This window comes from Rhopilema esculentum, unplaced genomic scaffold (genome assembly GCF_057945365.1).
Source record: "Rhopilema esculentum isolate cy_ngs unplaced genomic scaffold, ASM5794536v1 HiC_scaffold_37, whole genome shotgun sequence".
Taxonomy (NCBI): domain Eukaryota; kingdom Metazoa; phylum Cnidaria; class Scyphozoa; order Rhizostomeae; family Rhizostomatidae; genus Rhopilema; species Rhopilema esculentum.
This window is the reverse complement of record NW_028300848.1, coordinates 631,392-655,221: the sequence shown is the minus strand read 5'-3', so window position 1 is coordinate 655,221 and position 23,830 is coordinate 631,392. Positions and strand designations below refer to the sequence as shown.

The 23,830-nt window shown below is 37.9% G+C and overlaps 2 protein-coding genes and 1 long non-coding RNA gene across 5 annotated transcripts in view; 2 read left to right on the top strand and 1 right to left on the bottom strand.

Annotated features, from left to right (window-relative positions):
* Positions 1-475: 475 nt before the first annotated feature.
* LOC148957115 (uncharacterized) lies at positions 476-23,023 on the bottom strand. Its single transcript, XR_016145279.1, has 3 exons — positions 22,533-23,023; positions 1,287-1,712; positions 476-884 (listed from the first exon to the last, which is right to left on the bottom strand). It is a non-coding gene; the product is annotated as an uncharacterized LOC148957115 (long non-coding RNA).
* LOC148957116 (uncharacterized) lies at positions 11,765-20,119 on the top strand. The gene is made up of 7 exons (XM_089115917.1): positions 11,765-13,656; positions 14,107-14,580; positions 14,902-15,053; positions 15,985-16,201; positions 16,978-17,103; positions 17,784-17,883; positions 18,595-20,119. Exons 1-7 carry the CDS (start codon positions 12,258-12,260, stop codon positions 18,794-18,796), a joined length of 2,670 nt encoding a protein of 889 aa, XP_088972043.1. The 5' UTR covers positions 11,765-12,257; the 3' UTR covers positions 18,797-20,119.
* Positions 22,013-23,830, top strand: part of LOC148957114 (phospholipid-transporting ATPase IF-like) — a 39,118-nt gene continuing 37,300 nt past the window's right edge. For 2 of the 3 annotated variants that reach the window (XM_089115915.1, XM_089115916.1), the window contains exon 1: positions 22,013-22,315. In XM_089115915.1, the coding sequence (XP_088972041.1) occupies positions 22,292-22,315 (24 nt within the window). In that variant the 5' untranslated portion in view covers positions 22,013-22,291. The remainder of the gene's footprint in view (positions 22,316-23,830) is intronic. The other variant, XM_089115913.1, reaches the window with a different exon arrangement.

Below are 23,830 nucleotides of genomic sequence, written 5' to 3'. Positions count from 1 at the left end.
TTATTCTTTTGTTGAAATAAGACCGTAACCAAATGTGTGTGCTTTCGTGGGTGAACTCAAATGAGTATGATTGGGCAGGTCTCGTGTAAACAGAATGCTTAAATGAACTCGAATGGATACGGATGTTTGTGTAACTGGTGTCATGTAAACGGAGTCTCTCATAAAGTAATCATGAACTTGGACTGTGGGGTCCCAGTAGCCTGAGCCCCATTGGGGTCTGGAACTCAGGCTAGTCCCAGAGGAAAGCTATTTATGGCCGGAACTCTTTGTTCTTTGGTTGACACCTCCCAATGAATAATGGCTATATATATGATTACCAGATCTACTTTGGCCAAAACCGGGATACATTTATGGGAAAGAATCAGTTAAGGCTTTGAATGTTTCAGATGGATGGAAATGGATGGCGAGACAGCAACTTCATAAGGTTTCTGTTGGGGCTGTCAGAGTGGGTGATTATTCTTGAATACTTCTTAGCTATTACTCCTGTGAGCTTAGTCAAAGATCTGAGGACGAATAGTTGAAAATGGACAGGCACACTATACGGAAACTTCTGAAACTATACGGAAGTTTCTGAGAAAAAAGGAAAGGAAATCTGAGGGCCTCCAAGGGGGCCTGTGTCTCCTTTTTCCTTTAACATTTTCAAATACAAGGCTTGTTTGGTTATATACACAAACCTTCAATGACGTTTCACAGTATTGTTAGAGGAGGTACAGAATCCCCAAAAATGAACATGACCTTTTTACATTAGCTATAACTGCATAAATAGAAGCAAAGAAAATAGTCCTGTTTTTGATACCTGTTCCGCTTTTACTGGAAGGCTCCTGGATGCTCTTTCCTCGATCCATATTTGTATCTGACTTTTGTATGTAATCTTCCAGATAATTCTGTAAAACACAAGGTACGATGTATACCCAGATGACAGCACTACTTTACTTTTGTCTAAAGATTTTATTCAACTAAAGAACGACCTGAATGATGATATTCGAAATTAGCTACAATATTTACAATATTACATTTAAGAGTAGTCTATCAGATAATAGAAATTAAGGCATACTGTGCATATGTCCTACATTTTCAAAATAGGTTTTGGTAGTGCAAAATTTGAAAATTTCTCAGAAAAACGAAAAATTCTTTTTACTCGACTGACCTAAGGGTATAAACAGCGGATAATGAAGGTGAGCAGGAATTTATACCGAGATATGGATCAAAAGTACTGCAATTTTAGCGATCCAGCAAGGAAAAACGACCAGAGGATTAAGAGAATGCTACGTCTTTGGAATACTCACCTGGATCAAGGGAACTTGACTCACTTCCCAAATTTGCAGAAACAGCAGCCTGTCGATGTGTCCATGTATGCATCTTTCCTTGGTGACCTTCGCATGCAGTTTAATGATCGATTTCAAGACATACAGTGTCAACGCAAAAACTTCAAGCTGTTTACTGCACTATTTGAAATTGCCTCTGAAATTCTTCAAATGGAGTTGATCGAGCTGCAGGGTACCAGTGAATTGAAACTGAAAAACAAGGAAACTAATCTCACCCAGTTTTATAAAGATAATCTCTAGGATGGGTGTTTATATCTAGGTCTGGTGACTAATGCCAAGAAGATGTATTGCATGTTTAGAAGTACTTATCTTTGCGAAAGTCTCTTCTCAAAGATGAAGTATGCGTCAAGAGTCGACTGCGATCTTGAATGATTGACTGATCAGCACCTTGAAGGCAACATGCGGCTGTCAACATCAACAATTTTGCCAAATATGGAGAAGTTGGCCAAGAACATGCAGCATCAACTTGCGTATTCAAGGCCCGCGCCACCGGGGGGGGCGGGGGTCATGCTCCCCTTCACTTTTGCGAAGCAAGTAGTTTTAAAGCTGCAGTAACGTGTGTAAGAAGCCTTCGCCTCCTACTTTTTTAGCCTTAGCCCCCCACTTCCAAACTCATGGCGCAAGCCCTGGTATTAGCTTCTTGTAACAAACTGAACAGTGATCATGTACTTTACATCTGTCTTTGTATTCACGTGCTGCTTCCAAGTTGAAGTACATTAAATGATAAATACAATTTTATTGATTAGATTAGTAGTTAGTTAGAATGAGTATATATTAAAATTATAATGTATTTTGAGTTGCGGACCTTGTATGCATTTCAAAATTCTAATTTGACCCCCTGGTTTGTAAAGGTTGCCGACCCCTGCTTTAGTCTATATAAAAAAATTAAAATAAACAAACATATTAATTGGCAAACTTCGATCGGTGAGCTATAAAGCCGAAAACCCACTCCGGAAAATGATCCGCGGATCGGATCAGATCTATTTACCCCGAGCGATTTGAATGTCTGCTCTTCTGGAGTAAGGTTTGATCTTCTGGCAAATGGGCATTGGAGATGGACTCTGTGGGAATAAGCTGGGTCACCATAAAGGCACAATGCTTAGCCAGTTGGGGAAAATTAATGGTAATCCAGATCATGCCGGAGGCCTGACATATTTTACATGCCACTGTCATGTCTTCGTCCCTCAACTGGACCAAAAAGATTTGCAATGAGGCCATTGGGAGTCACAACTGACTGGAACTTAAGGGCATTAACCCGTTTGTGTCCATTGTAAACTTCCCTCTGGTTGTTCTTGGGCCTACAGATCGGCCTAACTGTGCCATCAATGAATCCCCAGCAGTTATCCAATGCAGCACCTCTGTTGTGGATAGCATGTGCATACATCTGCAGGTATTGTGGGGAAAGCCATGGCTGGTTCAGGTTTCTAAGCCAGTCAGCAAATGTATCATATAAAAAATTAACCACAAGGTTAGTTATCATGCAGAGTTGAGGCACGGATCTTCCAAACCTTGGTAGTAGGTCTGCATATCTGCATGGGTATGCAAAACGTTTGAGGCAAACACATAGTGCTTCAACAGGCCCCACTACCAGTGGCGCAGAGAGGGGGGGGCCAGAGGGGGCAGTTTGCCCCAGGGCCTCGGCCTGAAAGGGGCCCCAAAATTATTCTGAAAATTTTTTTAAAATGTCTTTTTTTGAGAAACTGAAAATGCATTCAAAGATATATTTATTTATGTCGAAAATGATGGCAGTAATTTTATTGGGTCCGTACACTGAGTCTTGTTTGAATTTAAAGCCTATCAGCTTTATTTATTGAGTCTGGGGCCCCGAAAAAAGTTGAATAAACCTTAGATCACATACTTCACGGATCCGTCTTTTAAGCTGAGTTTCCCTGAGTTTTGCAAAATCGTACTTATTGGAAGGGAGCCCTGATAAAAAATTAGGTAACCCATATAATCTTGTTTTAATCTATGGCCCGTTCAAGTGAGTTATGTTTGCATTTAGACTCGTTGCATAAAGCTAAATTATACTTTTGGGGCCCCTTTCAGCAAACTAGCATTAATAAAGAACCGCTTACGTTCAACAATGACTCAAGACCGACTATCAAGCCTCATGACTCTTTCGATCGAGCACGAACTAGCAAGACAAATTGATTACGACAATATCATTGATCAGTTTGCAACTGAAAAGCAAGATTAACTTTTGAAAGAAGAAAGAACTGAAAAGCGTAGTTCCATGGGATTTTTTAAATAAAAGTGCGTAAAATAAAAGTTTCCTTTCATTTTAAATTTTAATATTGCGTGGCTCACCAGAAAAAAACAGTCAGAATTGAAGGAACATATTTTGAAGTATTCTTTAATCAGCTAAAAGGGTGTGGTCAAAGAGCGTATTTAAATCGCTTACCTTCAGAATTAATGCTTTTTATTACATTTTATGATATTTTAACCATATTCTATAACGTGCGCAAACGTTTGGAAATAATGGGCGTTTCCCATTTCAAAAAGGGCGTGGCCTCGAAAAAATTTTTGTATCCGACTCTAGGGCCCCAGCCAGGACTTTGCCCCAGGGCCCAGGCGGCCTCTCGGCGGCCCTGCCCACTACCACTCTATTTGAGCACTTAAAAACATCTGGAAGGTGTAAAGCAGCAGCGAGCCAACTATGTCTTGTTTCTTAAACCGAAACTCGACCTCACACTCGTCCTCCCGCATCCCATCCAGATTAAAACGTTCATGTTTCCAATATGGAAGTCCAACATGCAAATTTCCTTGTCTATTTGCCTCATGAAAAACAAGAAACTTGCCATCATCAATCTCCCCGTCATCGTGCATGAGAACTAACATTTCCTCCTCCATTTCCAATATAAAATCAATTTTGGCGCCTATTCTGAGTCGTCTTCATCATTCGTAACTTAAATTGAACCCGCGAAAGAGTACCCAGAATTCAACCCAATTAGTACCCAGACCTCCATGAGCCGTTTTCACTTGAGCCGTCTCGAATCGGAAACTCTCTATTATATCGGCTTTCCTCTCAGATTTCTCTGAGGTTAATTGGGAGGCACTTGTAGCTGATGCTCAAGACATTGATGATGCAGTACGCAAGTGGACCCAAATATTTTCGCTTATTCTAGAAAAGCATGCGCCTACATTAAGAAGACGCGTGTCTGATAGATATACGCCTTGGCTGAATGCTGATTATTTCAAATTGGCTAAAACCAGAGATAAGTTAAAAACTCGAGCTGTAAAAACCAACTCAAAATTGTTGATGGAATCCTACAGGCAAATTCGTAACAGGTTAAATAACATGAATACACAACTCAAACGCGAGTATTTCTCTGAAAAAATCACGCAGTTTCAAGGTGACCCCAAGAAAACTTGGAAAACCATCAATCAAGTCATTAACAAAAAGTCGAACACTACAGTTGTGCCTAACCTTACTGTAGACGGGCAAACAATTAGGGGTAACAAAGCAATTGCATCTTCAATGAATGAGTACTTCTGCAGCATTGGGAATCAACTTAGTGAGAAAATTCCAAAGAAAGCCAATCCACTCTTGTCTTGTGAATACCCGTTTGAAACTCCTCCATTAAGTTTTTCTTTTTCGGCCATCATGGCAGATAAATTATCATCAACCTTGAATAAGATGAAGACATCGCATGGTTCAGGTCACGATGGCATTGCGAGCTTTTATTTGAAGATTGCTTTGTCAGTTGTTGGTGGGTCCTTGTGTGATCTCTTCAATAAATCATTGTTTGCAGGAAAATTTCCGGAGGACTGGAAAATAGCGCGTATTGCACCCATCTTCAAGAGTGGCGCAAAGGATGACAGATCGAACTATAGACCAATATCAGTTCTTCCTTTCATATCTAGGCTATTTGAGAAATTAATTTTCAATCAGTTTTATGGATACCTGGATGCGAATAAATCACTATATGAGCATCAGTCGGGTTTTCGACTCTTACACTCGGTAGCCACAGCCCTTCTGGCTAGCACCAATGATTGGTACCTGAATATAGATAAAGGAAAATACACTGGTCTAGTCTTTATTGACTTGAAGAAGGCTTTCGACACGGTCGATCATAAAATCCTACTGGAAAAAATGAATATGTACGGAGTGACCGGCCTGGAACATGACTGGTTCACATCATACTTGGAAAATCGTAAACAATTCTGCAGGGTGGATGGCACCTCCTCTGATGTGAGGGGAATAAATTGTGGAGTTCCCCAAGGCTCTTGTCTTGGTCCACTCTTGTTCCTGATTTACATCAATGATTTGCCTTTTTCCTTGCAAAAATCTCATGTCAGCATGTATGCTGATGACACGGCCATTTCCCTCTCTTCAAAAAGTATTGGTGACCTTCAAAATGACCTAAACTTAGATCTTTTGAAACTACAGGATTGGCTGCATGCAAATAAACTCTCCTTTAACGTATTGAAAACGCAGTCGCTTGTTATAGGTTCTGGTCCAAACATCCGTAAGATCGAAAGCCAGCCTGATGCTCCACCATCTTTTTCTTTTTCAATAGGTGATCAGAACATTGAAATGATCACCAACACAAGATACAAGGTGTTCAGATAGACAGTAAGCTCAACTGGGACAAGCATATCGATACTATCAAGACCAAGGCTAATCGAGCCCTTGGACTTATTAAGTATTCTAAGAAATATCTTCCATCTGACATCCTCAACAAAATGTATAGAGGAATTGTTGAGCCCCATTTGAGCTACTGTTGTTCCGTTTGGGGCTGCTGTAATGAATCAAAGCTTGACGTGTTGCAAAAAATCCAAAATAGAGCTGCCAGAATTGTAACTAGCAGCCCATACGATGCGTCTGCTGCTCCGATAATTCAGAATCTTGGCTGGTTAACCATCAGAAATCTTGTAAGAAAGGAGACAGCCACGCTAATTTACAAATCTCTAAATATGCTTGCACCAGACTATTTGAGAAAATTATTCGAAAAATGTTCGGATGATAGAGAACGGTTTCTGCGTTCATCAGAAACTGATCTTAAGATACCGCTGCTAAAAACAATAAATGGCCAAAAGGCTTTTTCTTATCGCGGTCCAAAACTGTGGAATAATCTAGAAAGGGCTACCAAATTGGCCCCCTCCCTGAAAACCTTCAAAGAACAACTATAGTCGGGGACAACTTTTATTTCATCTTTACGTTCACTTTTTATAGCCTTAGTATTATTAGATATTGTAAATTAGGTTTGATTGGTAAACGATTGGTCTTTTGTTACTAGTATTTTAACATAGTTATTAGCTCTTATTTTATTCTTTTAAACAGGTCAGGTTGAAAAACATATGTATGAACCTTTAACCTGTATAAATATTATAAAATAAAAATAAAATAAATAAAAAATTGACATGGGATTCTCACCTTATGACGCAAGTGCTCTATTGTTTAAAGGTGAACTGACACGCAAAACTATTTTTTGATATAATGCAGAAAGCTATGCATGGAATCTTAATTTTAAGTTTTCGGTTAATTATCACTGTCCGTTTTGACGCAATTCCGCTCTAAATGTCATGAAATTATCGTCGAGTGTTAGACCATTGTCGGCATTTCATGTCACCCAGTGCGTGTGACGTCACAAACACCATGTTTTCATTCCTTGAATGGAAGTCACGCACGGACTGGACAGTTCAGTCCATCTTGTTCAGAAGATCTACGTAGTCTTTGATCCAAGATACATGAAAATTCGAGGTTAATGAAATGTATGAAGGATTTGATTTTATCGTGAACATCAATATGGATTTCAAATATATAAATCAACTACATCAGCAATTATGGAGCTTCAGTCACAATTAATTAACAACATTGAGAATAATCTTACATCATGCTGCATATTTCTTGATCTGTTCAAAGCATTTGATACAGTCAATCATAATATTCTATTAGATAAGTTAGAGCACTATGGAATAAGGGAGTAGGCCACACCTGGTTTAAATCATACTTATATAATAGAACTCAAATTGTTACTGTGAATGGCGATAACTCTACAGAATTGCAAATTAACTGTGGTGTCCCACAAGGGAGCGTATTAGGCCCCCTCCTCTTCTTGCTTTATATTAATGACATACATAACTCCTCCAAAGTCCTTGAATTTCATCTCTTTGCCGATGACACAAGTATTTTGTTTGCTGATAAAAGCCTAAACACAATTAAACAAACATTGAACCATGAAATGAAAAATGTTTCTGAATGGCTCTTAGCTAATTATCACTTAATGTAGCTTAATCCAACTTTCTTATAGTAAGACCTCATAAAAATAATAGAACTATAAACCTAAGAATAAATGACGAAAATTTTAAACAAGAAACCTCCTCAAAGTACCTTGGTTTATAAATTGATGAAAAAATCAACTGGAAACAACATATAAATCAATTAAATACTAAAATATCTAAAAGTATTGGTATCCTTTCCCTTGAAGTAACCATGTCCTGTATCTTTGATAAACAAGGATGGATCGAGAATGTTTGAATAGAACATTTGACTGTAGTGGCTTAGAAGCTGGGAAACCTAGGGGTCACGTGACCATACTCTTGTGCTTAGCTTGAGGCATGCCTATTTTATGGATGAAAATTGTCTTTCTTGAGACTAAACACGTGTCATGTCATTGCTCCATTTTCATTTCATTGGTTCTTTAAATAATCCCAGAGCATTCGTAGAACTAAACGATACATTCATTTTGTTTTCATCTTTTCATTCTTGGATGTCGAATCATTCTATCGATAGCACTATTTTGAGACTGTTGATGTAGGCCTTGTAGAAGAATTGATGATATATGGTACCTTCAGCAAAAAAAGAGAAAGCTTTGCTGGATGCTGCAAATGTTGGAGAATTTTAGTTTAGCAAGCAAATGAGCAGCGCTTAAAAAAAGATTTTTTACAGATCCATGTACCTTTTTAAAAGTTAGGTGCACTTCTATGTTAACATTCACATGATGGGCGTGACAAGTACAGTAATAATACAACAATTTTTACGTTAATGCTATCAACATATCCTAGTTGGGCAAGATCCTAAATATGAAGTGTTGGAAACAAAAGTTGATTTTTAACAAGATAGGGAATGGGTTACGATTAGTGATACTTTTATTTGTCAGCAAAAACGTTTTTGAAACAAAGAAACCCTTTACAAATGGTTTTTCAACATTTCTGTAAATGTTGTCTTTTTCTTTCCCTGCATCTTTAAACACCTCCTCCCCCCCCCCAAATGAAACAATCTTGCTTCCCAAACTTCGGGACCATAGCTTTGCAGCTGAACGGAAGTAGAAGCTTGCACCCCCCCCCCCCCCCCCCATGAAACAATCTTGCTTCCCGAACTTCGGGACCATAGCTTTGCAGCTGAACGGAAGTAGAAGCTTGCAAGATCAGCCATATTTATTGCAATGTCCATAAATTGCTAATTGTTTCTGGAGCTATGTATGTCGCTTTTTCCACTTTTTTATTATGCACGGTCAAAATATTTGAATAGATGGCAAATATCAGCTTTTCTCACTGACATAAAAATTGTGGTTGTCGGTCTTCTGTTCATAACATAGTTCAAAACCATCAGGGTCTAACATCTACCATCTAAAATGTTACAACTTCATTGCAGCAAAAATAGGGTTGTTAACTTACTAGCGGAAACTTTTAGGGCAGGAGTTTTACAGCTACAAACATTACGACTCATTAATCTTTCTTTTGTTTCTTTTTTGTCAAGAGACTTCGCTTCGGTTTTTGCCCACCACCCAATCACATTGATGACTTTTTCACTGAGTTATCGGTTTTTCAAAATTCAGCTGTTTCTTCATTTTCTGCTTCGAGTAAAAAAGTTTCTTAAGTCCTTGTTGAATGCTCATTTCCTTGAGGAAGTTTCTTAAATAATGAATGTAATACAACAGGCTGGGATAATCCTTTCTGGCGTAACCAGGGAGCCGAAAAATGATTAGGCCCTGCAGACGAGGGATTGATGAAAAACAGACGTGGATTTTTTCAGCTAACACCATAGCTGAAACCTCCTTTAGAAATAGTAAAGTGCCTTGCTCCTGAAGTAAAAGATGTCACATCATTGGACAAAATTGTACAAAATGTGTATGGAAACAATAGTAAAAAATGTTGCCACTTAGTAGTTTTCAATGTGCCTATAATGCTGCAGCAGAAAGATAGCCTCGGCTCTGCGGAGAATGAAAGTCATTTGCAAAGTAGTTTGAGAGAATTGAGACAACAACTTGATGATGCTTTGTTCTCATGAGCAAAGAGCTGGTAAGATATTGAAAAAAGTTGCCAATAAATTTGTACAGCGCAACGGTAGTGGCAAACAATATTTTGGAAATTCCTAGTAAGAAAGATCTTTATCCAGATCTTATCCAATTTTTCTAGTTACCAATGAGACTGCTCGATTCAAAAAGAGCATACTCAAAACTTGTTATCTGCTTGTCTAAAAAAGTGCCATGACATTGTCCCAAATGAACATGAGTAACAGACTTGTAAAGCTGTATCGCCCAATAGCTACTGATGCTGAAAATGAGTTTGAATTTCTCAGTGGGTGTGCTTCAAAATCGTCCCTCTTATTGTAGTGCCCTCATTCTTTGATATGCTCATGCCTCTCTGTTTGACTGGATTGCTCACTAATCAGCATGGCTCCTTTTGGTAATTTTGTTATCCTAAAGGCACTATGTCCCGATGCATTTCACTGATCATTTGATAGTTAGACTATGCAATAGACCTCTTGTTACGGAAGCAATCGGCTAATCCTCAATATTTTCTCCATACTAAACACGCTGCAAAGCTTATTGCTAACCCTGAACGGTTGACTGATGGGACATAGTGCCTTTAAATGTTTCCGTTTTAACTGCAAAGTAGTGAAGAAATAACCGAAAGCAGATTACTTGTCATTTTTTAGAAAACTTTATTTGCAAGCAATCTTCTGGTAGTACAAAACTCAAAAAATGGCTTTGAAAAATGAAATCATTTGTCTGTAATGAAACTTTTTGTTTGTGTGTAGTGAACTTTTCAGAGTATAAAACGTCAGAACATGGACCTAAAACTCTACGCTAGGAAATATATATACCCAGTTGTGGATCAAAATGAGCCAATCAGAAACTCGAGTACATGTCTGTTGAGGTTGCTCAATCAGTGCCGCTTGCCTTGTTAAAACTTCATTTGGTTGCAAAGAAATGGCCCATGGCGGCAAGAATTTCATTTCCCAGGATTCCATCGGATATTCCATAAATAGAGATGTGAAAAATATCCGATCGTATTATTTTTTCATAACTTGGGTTCCACCTTGGCCCAGGGGCGCAGCATCACATCTTAGGATACTCATAAAAGCAGAAGAGCTAGGCTCGGAAGTTCTTTAAGTAGCACAGCCAGTCAGCTGATCTGCTCTGTCCTGCCATAACAAGAGAAAGTTTTCAAAACCACAATTCTTTTTCTTTCAAGCACCAAGAGCAGGCAAAATAGTTTAACAGGGTATTCGGGGCATTCAAACATTGTTAAGAACATAAGGATACTGTTATAGTAGTTTTTTCGTATTTTCAATATATTGTGGAATAAAATATTTACAGAGATAAAACATTCTTATTACCCTATCTCTGAGAAAAAAGATACGCCAAGCCCAAAAAATAAGGTTTCTCCTCCAACAGAAAAACGAACTACTGAAATTCCAATGACCTAGAGTAGCATTGCAGTCAGCACTGGGACTTAGGGAAAGGGATGAAATACAGGGTCATTTTCAAACGGTTTTGAAAAAGGAATTAGTTAATCAGTTTCATCTGTAATTTGTCTCACAACGTTCTAAGCTGAAGCCATAACAGACTTACAAACATTAGCTTCCATTGTAAAATTCAAGATCATAAGCTGCCATGTTATTAAAATTCTTCTTCATGTACACTGTCACTCAATTGTTCAGTGTCCGTATCATCTTCATCATCTTAACTTTTTTGACAATAATCTGACTGGATTAATAATTTCTCTTTTATTTCTAGATAAGACTCTTCTACCTTGTGTCCAAAGGCTCCTAGTATATTTTGGAGCGTTGAATGTGCTTTCTAACGTTGATCTGCGCAGTGGCGTCACCATGGGGTGGACAGGGGTGGAAATTCTCGAAAACCGTTGAAAAACCTTTTTTCGGGGGGGGGGAGAGGGAAGTTGGGCTGATCAGATCGATTTCGATTTTCACACTAGCAAAAAAGCCACAGTTATGAAAAATGATGGTTAAGAAAGCTACTTGTCTAAAAATTTCAAAATAGATAAAAAATACCAAAAACAGGAGTCTGAAGGGGGTGGCCGAGAAAATTTGTTTTTGCTCACCAGAGGTTTTTCGAGCTGACGACGCCACTGATCTGCAGTTTTCTTGCCTCTTGCAAATATTTTTATAAAGCGATCAACAAAATTTGAAATTTGCGTCGACTCTAAGGGGACTGGTACTTAATCAAACAAATTTGAATTATTGTTTGCATTTGATCTGCAATGGTTGACAAGGACGCTGAATGTGGTGTCTGAGTCATATGTAAGTTGCTTCTGGTCTTTGAATCGCTGTTTGCATCACTCACTGGTGTTGTATTATAACTGAAGTGTGACACTAAGATATGGATAGTATTTGCAACCATTTCGAGACGCTATAGCCTTTTTTAAGGAAGTGCATTGTATCTTTTGGAGAGTAGCTGTTTTTGGCCTAGGCAGACGGAGGTAAATAGAGACTATTTTCGTTTGCAACGAACTCACATTCGAAGGGTTTGCTTGGAACTACAATTGAATTTATTTATTTTAAGTTTGTTTTTTCTCTGAAGTCTCAATGTTGTAGAAAAGTTGCAACTGGAACTCAGAGCTACGTCAAAAAAAACCCGGAAAGTGAACAACATTAGCATATGATATAGCCATAAGTCGAGCTCTGAAACCGAGGGCTAAAAACGGAATAGCAACTTGTGAAGCACTTTATGCTGTTCAAAAATGCTCCAGATCGGTTATATCGTGAGCCACTTGAAGCTTTTTGTTCTACTTCTAACTCTGAAACAGCAATCGCTTCTTTTGAATGCGATCTCTGTAGAAGATCAGTGCCTCAATAGCCCTTGTCTAAATGGAGGGTTTTGTAGAACAGTTTCTGACGGTTTCGTCTGCACATGTGTTAATGGATTCATTGGGCTCAGATGCGAGAAACGATCAGATGAGTGCCCCCTGATAGAATCAATAAAGTGTATCAATGGACATTGTAGACTTGACTCTCGTGGCACTCCGAAATGTGAATGTAATGCCAATTTTGGTGGGAAGTTCTGTGACCAAAGTCTCAACACATGTGAGCATACCACTTGTAATGGGGGCTCTTGTCTAGATTCATCCACTGGCTACAAATGCACTTGCCCATCAGGGTCAATTGGCAAGAACTGTCAAATAAACCCAACAAAAACCATACAATGTCTGGAGAGCTGTCAGGATAATGTACCTGGATCTCTTGGTAGGAAATGTTGGCACAACCAGTCTGAAACGATCAAGGTAGGATGGGGGTACAAACAACCACTTTGCAGCACAAGAGAATCTTGTTTTGATGTGAGCAACAGAAGTACTGACTTTATTGAAGTGCAGCTTAAGCCAATCCAGGCTCAACCAAATGATACTTTGGTTTTTTTAACAGATGTTGATGCTGCTCTATACAGTGATCAATTCGTACCTCATATCATTCCAGTTGAAGCATCATCTTCAGATGCATTTACAGCATGCAACACAAGCAATGCAATACCATTAGCTAACTACAGTTGGGGTGCTCCTGGTGAAATGAAAGTTAATGCTTCATTTCTCCACTTGGGGACCCAATATTTCATTGCAAATGTCAACTCGTTGCACAGATGTGAATTTGGCCTTCGTTTGAATGTTTCTGTCAAGGAAAATCATTGTTTTGATCCTTTAAAGCCTGGAGCAGAAATGTGCAATGGACATGGTAACTGCTTAACTGATTTTTCCAAGAAAGCATATGAATGCAATTGCTGTGAGGGTTATGCTGGGCAATATTGCCAGGATGAAGATCCATGTTACATAGCTCCATGTAAAAACAATGGTGCATGCAATATTGTAAAAGATACAGATGGCAAAACCACATTTAGGTGTAAATGTGCAGAAGGGTTTTTAGGTTTTGACTGTAGCAGAACAGTTGATCATTGTGAGAGCTCCCCTTGTCTCAATGAAGGAACATGCACCTCAAAGAGCAATGCCTTTAATTGCACATGCATCAATGGCTATTTTGGCAGCAGGTGTGAAAAGACAGATGACCAATGTGCTAACAATCCTTGTCAGAATGGTGGGTCTTGTGTCGATGGAGATGATACTTTTACATGCAATTGCAAAGCTGGTTTTAAAGGTACATTTTGATTTTTTTTCAGCATGGTTGCACAATTTTTGATATACTTGTGCTAAAAATAATTTTCAAAGTTCATTTTTTTCAAATCAGATTGTGAATCTAATTTCAAGAAATACATATGGATGTATCATTATAATTAGATAAAGCCCAATTTTGAATTAGCGCATCTCTCAAATAAGCCCTTTTGCAACATTGACTTTTGAAAAAGCCCCCAGGGATTGATTATTACAGTATTCATCATCTTAAAGTTACTCTGTAAAGTATGTTTTTATATGTGTCTGTTCTAGATGTAAGTAAAGATGACGCTGGAGGCTGAAATGCCATCTTCCATTGTTACCTATCAACATGTCAATCTTGTAGTTTTGCAAAGTCCCTTAAATTCAGTAAATCATGTTTTATAAATGACGAATAAACTTTGTTCCTGTATTTTTACGACATATTTTTTTATAGGTACAGCTTGTGAAGTAAATATCAATGAGTGTGAATCAAATCCATGCCACAATGGAACTTGCATTGATGGTTTGAACCAGTTTCAGTGTCATTGCAATCCAGGCTATGCAGGTGCAACATGTAACACTGCATTACCCAAATGTGCCAAAGATCCTTGTGTTAATGGTGTTTGTGTTGCGAAAGGAACTTCTTCTGAGTGTAGCTGTGGTATTGGCTTTGCTGGTCAGCATTGTGAAATCAACTTAAGCCTTTGCCAAAACTCAATATTTTGCCTGGATGATACTTCGCTTGGTTGTATTGATCATGGTAACAGTGTAACCTGCAGATGTAGTGATGGCTATACAGGTTCAAATTGTGGAGTTAACAAGGATGATTGTGTCTCAAACCCCTGTTTGAATGGTGGCAAATGCATTGACAAGGTCAATGGATTTCAGTGCCTCTGTTCGAAAGGAACAAAAGGAGAGATGTGTGAAGGTATGTTATTTAAATGTTTTTTGGCTATTTTGCTTTCCATTTTTGAGTTATTGCCCCTTATCTACTTCTGCTTTATTGACCAGTATAATTGGTAATGATTTGTGTGTCCAATAAATAGTTTCTTACATTGTTGTAAATAAGATTGTTGTCAAGATGCATTTTCAATGAGTAAGACAGACAGCACATGAATTTATTTTTGCAGAGTTTTTCATAATGTAACGTCTACTAATTTGCCTTTGTAATTATGAGTTATAAACTAAATGTGTGACCTAGCCCAACCATACTTGACCTAGGTTTAATTTGAATTTCTTTTCTCAAAAGTCTTAGATTTGACTACCACCAAGCCAGTTTATACGGATGTTAAGAGCAAGCACGTGACCACAAAGAATGCTCAAACCCAAACATCTCCACAAGACTTGGTTCTCGTCACACTTGACCTGAAAATTGTCACCGACAGTTGTGCTAAGCTACAGGTAATATGTTCATTCGCACGATGTCAGCGCCACAGTACCTGTGCTTTTCATTGTTTGCGCTTCAAAATTTGCATTCGAAAAATTTAAAAAGTGAATTAATGACTCGTCACTGCATTGAAATCCTTTAAATTGGTTTTTTTAAATCCATGAAATATAGAATTGCATTTTTCGACTGCATTTTTTTCTGTAGATTATAGCCTTTGCAATTCACGCGGCAGGTATCAATATAAATTTCAAGCGACTTTCTGTTCGATGGTGCGGCTGCGGCCTCGAAAGTTGAACGAAAGGTGGTTCTAAGAGTAGGACAGGGTAGCAAAGCTTCGTTTCTTTTGTCTCAACTAAACGCTCTTTCGCCCTCCGCTTCCCCGTTCTTCCATTGTCGCACTCTGATTTCTGTGCCTCTGGTACCCTGGCTCTCATTATGGCTGTGGATATATTTAAGAACGGATTTTTGACCATTTCCTGGTATACACCATTTCCATATATTCCTCTGGTACACAAAATTTTTTCTACTGTTAAACTCGAGTCCCTTTTGTTGCATTACACAAAGACTTTACCCGCGTAATGTTTGGTTAAGGCTGCGTTTATGCTTGCTTATGTAATTTATACATCTAGAACTATTTTCTGTCCACAAAAATTTCTCAAATCCTAGCTTTTTTAAGCTTGCTGTTAATTGGTCTTTTTGATAATGCTTGATGTCAAATTGATGAAGGGAGCTTTAGGCGCTTTGCTGTGTAGAATAGGACCGTTCCAAATTACAACTTTACGCATCACGCTTAAGTCGATTATCAGGCAACAATTCTTTTGTAATTTATTCATGTCTGCCTATGGGTTTTTAAAAAGTCATAGATATGCCTTTATATTTGAATGCTAAGAAATTGAAACCACAAGAATTTCGAGCTGCATATAACTAGAACCATTCTGATTTTAGGAGGAATCAAAGCTCGTAATATTCTCAAGATCCGTGCTGGAAAGCCTTCGCGATGCTTGCAAATGTGTGCTATCACTCAGAAGTTCTTCGATTGAATGCAAAGATGAACTTAATGGAAGGTTTGTCACCAAACTTGTTGTCAAAAGCAGAGAGGAAGCAAAAAAGGCCATTTGTTCGTTCAACGAGAAAATCAAGCAAGGCTCGTTGCCAACAAGTGGTCAGTAAAACTTTTTCAGAACTTCTGAATATTGCAAACAATGATCGTTAAGTTTCTGTTTAGTTCCTGAATATTCAGAGAGTCTCCAATAATTGCGAATTGAATAATTTTTAAATCTCTTTTTTCAGTAAGTGGGTAGCTCGTTAATTGATATCTTAAGGTTGTGATGAAATAATGAATTCTAGATTGATTCATTCTTTATTTTTTTGCATGTAACTCTAAGTTCCATGTAAAACACATGTGTGCGTGAATTATCAATTTTTTATAGAAATGAACGAATTATCCAAAATTATTTCCAAGAGCATATCTAGCGATATCTTTAGTTGCCTCCCTCTTGCTCATGACTCTTAGCTCAGCAACTTAAAAATTATCTCCTTTAAGCTTTCATAGCAAATTAAAACTCCTATCTTCGTAACAAATTTCTTTGGAACTCGTATCTTCGAAACCTATGTATTCGTAACTTATATATTTTAAACCTCTAAAACTTTGTCTTCTAACCGCATGTCTTTGAAACTCCTAGATTTTCGTTTCTGCCTTGTAGCTAAGTCCAAACCAATCATACTAACGAAAACTTGAATTCATACCAGCGTTTTATCAGCCGTTTTAACCGTAATGTTTATAGCTACACTGTATTTCTTAATCTACGTTTAGATGTACATGATCAATGGATAACTTGTGTAAGTTTCGTTTTTAGTCGCCTATGAAGGCATTCGCCTACTTAGGCGATTAATAATCAGTAAAAGGGGCCCAAAGTCATTCTTAGCTTATTGTTTTAGATAAAAACACTTATATTGTTGGTATAAACTTGGATGTGAGCAGCTGCAGCAAGAAAAAGAATGATGTTGATGATAAGAAACCTGTTCATGTTGAGAAGTCTGTGTTTGACAAGGACAAAAGAACAGGTAAAAAGCGACGGCTCTTATTCATGTTTAGTTATTTTTTGTAGTGTATCATTTAGGCAAGCTTCTAGCAGCATTTCAATCATCTCTGTGAACATGTCTTTTGAACTAACAGTTTATGGTGAAATTTTTGAGATTTTAAAAAATTAATGATAACACTTGAATCTTTGATTATATATTTTGGATCTTGAATATTGAATCTTGGATCGTAGATCTTGAATATTGAATCTTGGATATTGAATCTTGGATATTGAATCTTGGATCTTGGATCTTGAATATTGGATCTTGAATCTTGAATATTGAATCTTGGATCGTAGATCTTGAATATTGAATCTTGGATATTGAATCTTGGATATTGAATCTTGGATATTGAATCTTGGATCTTGAATATTGAATCTTGGATCTTTGGATATATATGCTTATAAGTAAAGCTTGATGACGTCTGTGGTTTCTTCCTAATTTTCATACCTATCGATCGTTATCAAGGTTTTAACCAACACTGAAGATTCAACATAACTCAAATTTTTTTGTTAACAACGATCAATTGTATTCAAAAATTATGAATGTTCTTTGAATTTCTGTCAAGTAAAACTAATGATTATAATACGACAAAGTCATGGAGACGCTGTAGCAGTAGTTTTTAATTTTGCTTTTTCACGAGACTAACGTTTTTCATTCCTTAGGTATCATCATTGGTAGCGTCGCTGCTGTCGTTATCATCATAGCATCATGTTTGATTCTTTCTGTTAAATTCCGAAACAGACAAGTACACCAAGCAAAAGGGTATGTAAGCCAATAAATATGACTTGAAGGGAATGACCTTATATTCCTTCACGCTTTGATTTATAGAACAGGACGGTTCAAAGTTGCAATTCCGATTTAAATTCTTAATGTGTTCATCAGGCAACCTGGGTTCCTTCTTGTAAGCGATGTGATGGGTTATTTTAAGACTTCTATTTTTACAGAGGAAAGATTTTAGTTTAGATGACTTTATGCAAGGTTTTCAAAGATATTTTTGCTAACCCTGTACTTGATTTCTGCAGTTGCCGGATGATTTCTGATTTTTTGTTTTTTAAACCAGCAATAGGTTTTGCAGGCTAAAAATTTCTTTTGACTGTTTTCCGCGAGATTTATTGTGACAGGTTTTTTTAGAATCTTTATCTTGGTAATTTTGCTGAAAGGATAGAGTAATCGACCCTTCCTCAGATCATGGTTTTTGTTTAAAAAATAGGGTTTGGTCTGTTATTGGGGACATCACCATCGCAAATATATCCGTTCTATATGAGTGTGCTAGGCAATAAAGTGCAATAAATGAATCAATTTGTACTTCAAATGATTCTTAAACTTTTAAGTGATTGTTTATCGAGTGATTGTGATCCTTAAATTGATCAATCGCTCTGCTACAATTATGCTTTAAATTCGATACCTTGATAACCGATTTGGCTAAAATTCGACTCGTCGTGCATCTTATCGTAAATTTTCTATTTTTTGCAGTGACGAAGTGAAGACATATTTGAACCTTGTTTATCAAAGTGATCTGGATTTGATTGCACCAAAGAGCGCATGGAGCACACCCGAGCAGACACCGGAGCTCGAACGGACCCACTTGAAATACGCCATAAAAAAACCATCAAAGAGGATACAAGAATCTTCGTTCTCGTTCGAAAACCCTGGTGGTGAAACATCTTCAGTTTAGCATTTTTAGCCTGATAGACATTATACGCTTTGTTTTAACAAAAGAACAATCTTCGAAAACTTTTCATTAGAACCCAGGCTCCTTTCAATGAACGTCAGATCCTTTCCAGGAGATCCTTTCGATGAACGTCATTTTTCCTGGATATAAGTCCTTTCTTTTTTATCAAGGGTGATAAAGATCATCAGCTGCTGCTCCATATCTCCCAGAAAGTGTCTTTGCGGTCGAGGGGCAAATCACTCCATGAAAATATCGTACACCTTTTGTGAAAATCCTATTGTTTTCTTTGAAATCCTCTTGTTTTAGGGAAAATCTCGTACGCTATTTGAAAGGGTGAATTGCCCCTCGTTTGCAGTTTTGGAAATAGCAACATTGAAATTGGCCTAGTTTCTGAAAGTAAGAGACCCTCCTTTTGCCCTTTGTCTCCCGAGGTACCTTAACACAAATAGGCCCTTCTTTCGAGGCGGATCGAGGCTTCAAGGAAATTAGATCATGGCTTAAGACTTGAGAGGCCTGGAACAATTTAGTATATAGAACTTCAGAATCATGATTGTTTACATAGGAAAACAGCTAAAAGAGCTTCAGTCTAAAGTGAAATATAGATATGACCAGAAGATGTAGCTATGAGATAATGTACTGACTTTCGTTGCTGAAAACTATAGTTGTAGATATTGCATATGCCACCAGTAGTTGCCAATGTCGCATCGAAGGATAGTACTTGTAAATTCATGTTTATTCGTCGGCTTAGGTTGACTCTTTGTTGCAACCCCTGCCAAAAGTCCTTGTAACTATTACGTGATTTTGAAAGGATTTAGAATTCACGAAAAAGGAACTGAAGTACTGTACCCATTTGATCTCAATGCAGATTGTAGTTTCAAATACTATAAATGTCCTGTGGGTTCCAACTAGATAACACTAAGGCTCTGAAGATGATATTCAACAGCATATTTTCGCGGGGGTCAAGGAGATGTCAAGAATCTGCAAAAGTTAGTGTAATGTCCCAAGTCAAGCGTTGTGCCTGTCATGCAGTGAAAGAACGCTAAACGTCCATGTGATCTGCCTTGTATTCTCCAGTGTGATATGAATCTTTTTTGTATAAATTGCCCAAGTAGTTAACATTAAACAGTAAATGTAAGATAAATTATAATCATAGAAAATAGTTTGGGTTTTGGTAATTGACATCTTTTCGAAATGGGTACCGTATTTGTGATTTTCAAGAAAATCTCGTAAAAGCACACCTGTATACTATTTGATTGTCTTAAAACTTGATTTTTAACGGAAAGAATGATTTGTAAGTTTTATTGTCAATTGATACAGTATTGTAAAGTTTGTTATATTCGTTTTGCGTACGGTCTGTTACAATAACGAGAATTAACCACATTGAAGCAATATACTGTAAAAAAGAAAATCAGTAGCCTTTTTACTCTCTGCAAGCCAAAGAGACTAGGGGCAAAAATCTTTGGTATTGATTTTGTAAAACGTACTTTTAACACCCCCCCCCCCCCCCCCCACCGCCCTCCAAAACTTGTGCAAAAATCTCCGGCCACATATTTGGTATGCTAGGTACCAGAGCATCCGTGACAGAATGGATCGAAAATTGTGGAAGGCCTCTTTCGATCTACTCTGTCTTGGAGGCTCTGGTACCCAGGGTACATATCTTGGCATAGGAGAGAAAAAAGCATTTATTACAAAGACGCAAAAAAAGCTAATGTCATTCGAATGTTTTTCGAGACTGTGACATTTTAGTGAAAAGCCCTAATAGCTGTACTTCTAGAATTGAAAACCCTTTCTAAAGACTATTGCTTTTCCATCGTAACTGTGTGTGTGGCGAACTGGGTTGTGTATTGTGACTGCTGCGATTATTGGTTTCAGAGGCTGTTTTTCATGCAGCAGAAATGGACTCCAGATTGTTTGAAACACCCTAGAACACAGTGAAAATTATGAAACTCGCCCAGAAGAGCGGATTCAGAAATAAACCAGAATTTAGAAAAGGAAAACTTCTTCAATTTATTTTTTAATTTAGCACTCTATTTTCTGTAATTTTCAAATATCCTGAAAGTATGGTTAAAAGAAAATACCCCCCAGTAGCTATTACTCAAGGGTGAATTCGGTAAACTCAAGGGTGAATTCGGTAAAATATTTATATTGTGCCTGCTGAATCTATTTTATATGAAGGTCGGCAGGCTCTGCCTAGCCAAGCGAGTTTAGAAACTGTCCAAAAACCTTTATCACTGTCTAAAAGTCTAGGAAATCAAGCTATAAGTTTTAAAAGGAAATTTTTTTATAGTAAACTAGTGTAATATGTTTGCTTAAATTGTTTTTTAAAAATTCTGAATACCGTTAGAAGAGTTCATTGATGCATTGGTTTCACCCTGTTTTGTATTTTCTTATGGTTTAACGACCTCTCTCAGCGATGAACACAGAAAGCGGAATTCTTTCTGTAGCCGCGCTAAGATACTGAAGGAAGCGAGCAGGCTCTGCAGCAGTCATTGTTCTCCCAGAAACAATACACCAGCCTAATTGTTTCTTTGATTAAGCCGTTTGACGGGCAGGGTAGGGGCTGGCATTGTCTCCAATAACTCTCTAATAGCAATTTTGGTCTATTTTCTATTTCAGCAGTAAAAGTTTAGTGAATCTCCATGAAATAATGGCATGTGTATCTATATGCATTGGAAGTCATAGTGTATCTACAAGCAACAGAAAATCTGCAAAGTCGAAACCCAGCAATGCTGTAACAAATGTTACCTTTTATAGAAAGAACTAACCCCCCCCCCCAGATTGAATCATCATGGAAACCTTCGCGAATTTTGCCTCCCAGCACATATTACCCCATCAATTTCAATCAAGTTTGCGTTTTAACCCGAATTTTTTAAAAAGATTGAATAAATATATTTGCCGATGAAATTATGTAATATATGAAATTGTGCAAGCATTTATGTTTATGTAATGAAGTTTGAAGTGTTCTAGTTATGTTACCGAGAGCTACGCCCCTTACCCCAATCCATCCCCCACCCTCAGCCAACTGGCACCACCACTGGTACAGAGCCCTTTTCCCCAAACACTTATTTCTTTTATTTCCGATCCATTGTTTTGTGGTTTTGCCCTGGAGAATTTTTCTCCAGAAGAAATCATATTACAATTATTATCGTTTTCTTCGAAAAAGAGATTCAAGTACGGGCACTTGAAAATGACGCAGTAATTCTCCCTTGGTTCCTTGTAGTAATCCCCGGAATAAAGGAAGTTTGCAGTGGTTTCGCATTCAGCAGAAGTGACATTAACTTCAATCTTTACAGGCACGGGGAGGCGTCAACTAATTGTAAATGACTGTTGAAGAAGTGGTAGATAATGTTTAAAAACTACGTTTTTGCAAGTTGCTGAATAACGCTGTCAAAGATCCAGGTTGCTCACGTCAGCAGGGAAGAGAGCTACAATTTTATCGAGCGTAGTCATGCATGCATAGGCCAAAGGCGAGCCGTTTGTAGAGAACACCGAGATATCATGGATGCTCTCGACGATTTGAAGGTTAGTGTTTCTTTGTTGAATAAGTTGCAGGTTGGCCAAGCACTAGAATGTTTCTGGGTTGTACACGTCGGCTCTTTTAATAAATACACTTAGTTGTTTTACACAAGAATAAAAAATTGCAAAAGTGCCTGATCAGCAACAAAGTAAAGATATTTAAAAAGATTAGACGAATTAAAATATGTTATGAATATGAATTGAATATGAAAATTATTTGCACCTCTATAATTTCACTGCATGATAATCATCACAGCCTTCTTCCTAAACCATGGATGAAAAATCATGTTTGTACCAGTGCATTGCTAATAATCTTCAAGGGCCACGAATTTAGAGCAACGTTGGTAACGTTTCCCCCAGTATAAGGCGCCCCAGTATACGGTCCAGCCCCAGTATAGGGATTGTCAATCAAGATTATGTTCTTAAGTGCCGCCAAAGCCGTTTCGGTTCGTTATCGTCGCGATGATAGATAGAAGTTATTTCAAGTCACAGCGGCTTCTCGGCCAGTAGACATTCAGCCATACACTTTCAGCAAGCGGCCATGTTGTAACAGCCGTACTTGAAAGACATTCGCGTAGCTCACCTTTAAAATATTATACCTTTAAAACTCATACAAAATATAAGTTTAGTTGTTTAAGTTTCGTTTTATTTTGTTCGTACCAAGTTTTGGTGCGACTATCGAGCCGAGTAACGTGGGAGCCTTTAGCAAGAATATAGGGTTCGCTCGTTCAGCTGACAACTACGGGGGTCAAATTGTTTCTAGGATAAAGTTTTGAAAAAATCTTGACTGAAACTGTTTCGCCGGCCAATTGAAATCGGTGCACTTGCGTTTAAACTTTATTTGTTTTATTGTTTTGTGGGGTTCCTGGTGTTTAATGTTGCTTGCCTTGTTTATATGACGAGCATTGACTGGGGATTTTTATGAACTAGAAGTTAGAAGAAAGAAGGTTTCGCTATGTTCTCAAGGTTGCAAATCAACCTTTTGATTATATGCAGCATTCTGAAAATCAAGTCCACATGTCACATTGCGATTTTTGCTTGTTCAAAAATTATCTTCCCCAAGAACTACACCTCGGTTATGGGAGACACGCGCGGGGCCTTCACCCCCGGGTCAGACATAGAGAATTCTCAGAGTAGCGCGGACCTCTGTACACTTTTGCATAAATTTTGCCTCTTGTATGACCGAATATACCTTTAAAACTCATACAAAATATAAGTTTAGCTGTTTAAGTTTCGTTTTATTTTGCTCGTACCAAGTTTTGGTGCGACTATCGAGCCGAGTAACGTGGGAGCCTTTAGCAAGAATATAGGGCTCGCTCGTTCAGCTGACAACTACGGAGGTCAAATTGTTTCTAGGATACAGTTTTGAAAAAATCTTGACTGAAACTGTTTTGCCGGCCAATTGAAATCGGTGCACTTGCGTTTAAACTTTATTTGTTTTATTGTTTTGTGGGGTTCCTGGTGTTTAATGTTGCTTGCCTTGTTTATATGACGAGCATTGACTGGGGATTTTTATTACTA

Bases quoted from the DNA above. Each gene is read 5' to 3' on its own strand.
- LOC148957116 (XM_089115917.1), top strand. From the start codon at position 12,258: ATGCTCCAGATCGGTTATATCGTGAGCCACTTGAAGCTTTTTGTTCTA. The intron at 17,104-17,783 runs GTAAAAAGCGAC...TTCATTCCTTAG, and splicing joins TGACAAGGACAAAAGAACAG to GTATCATCATTGGTAGCGTC. The intron at 17,884-18,594 runs GTATGTAAGCCA...TATTTTTTGCAG, and splicing joins CAAGTACACCAAGCAAAAGG to TGACGAAGTGAAGACATATT.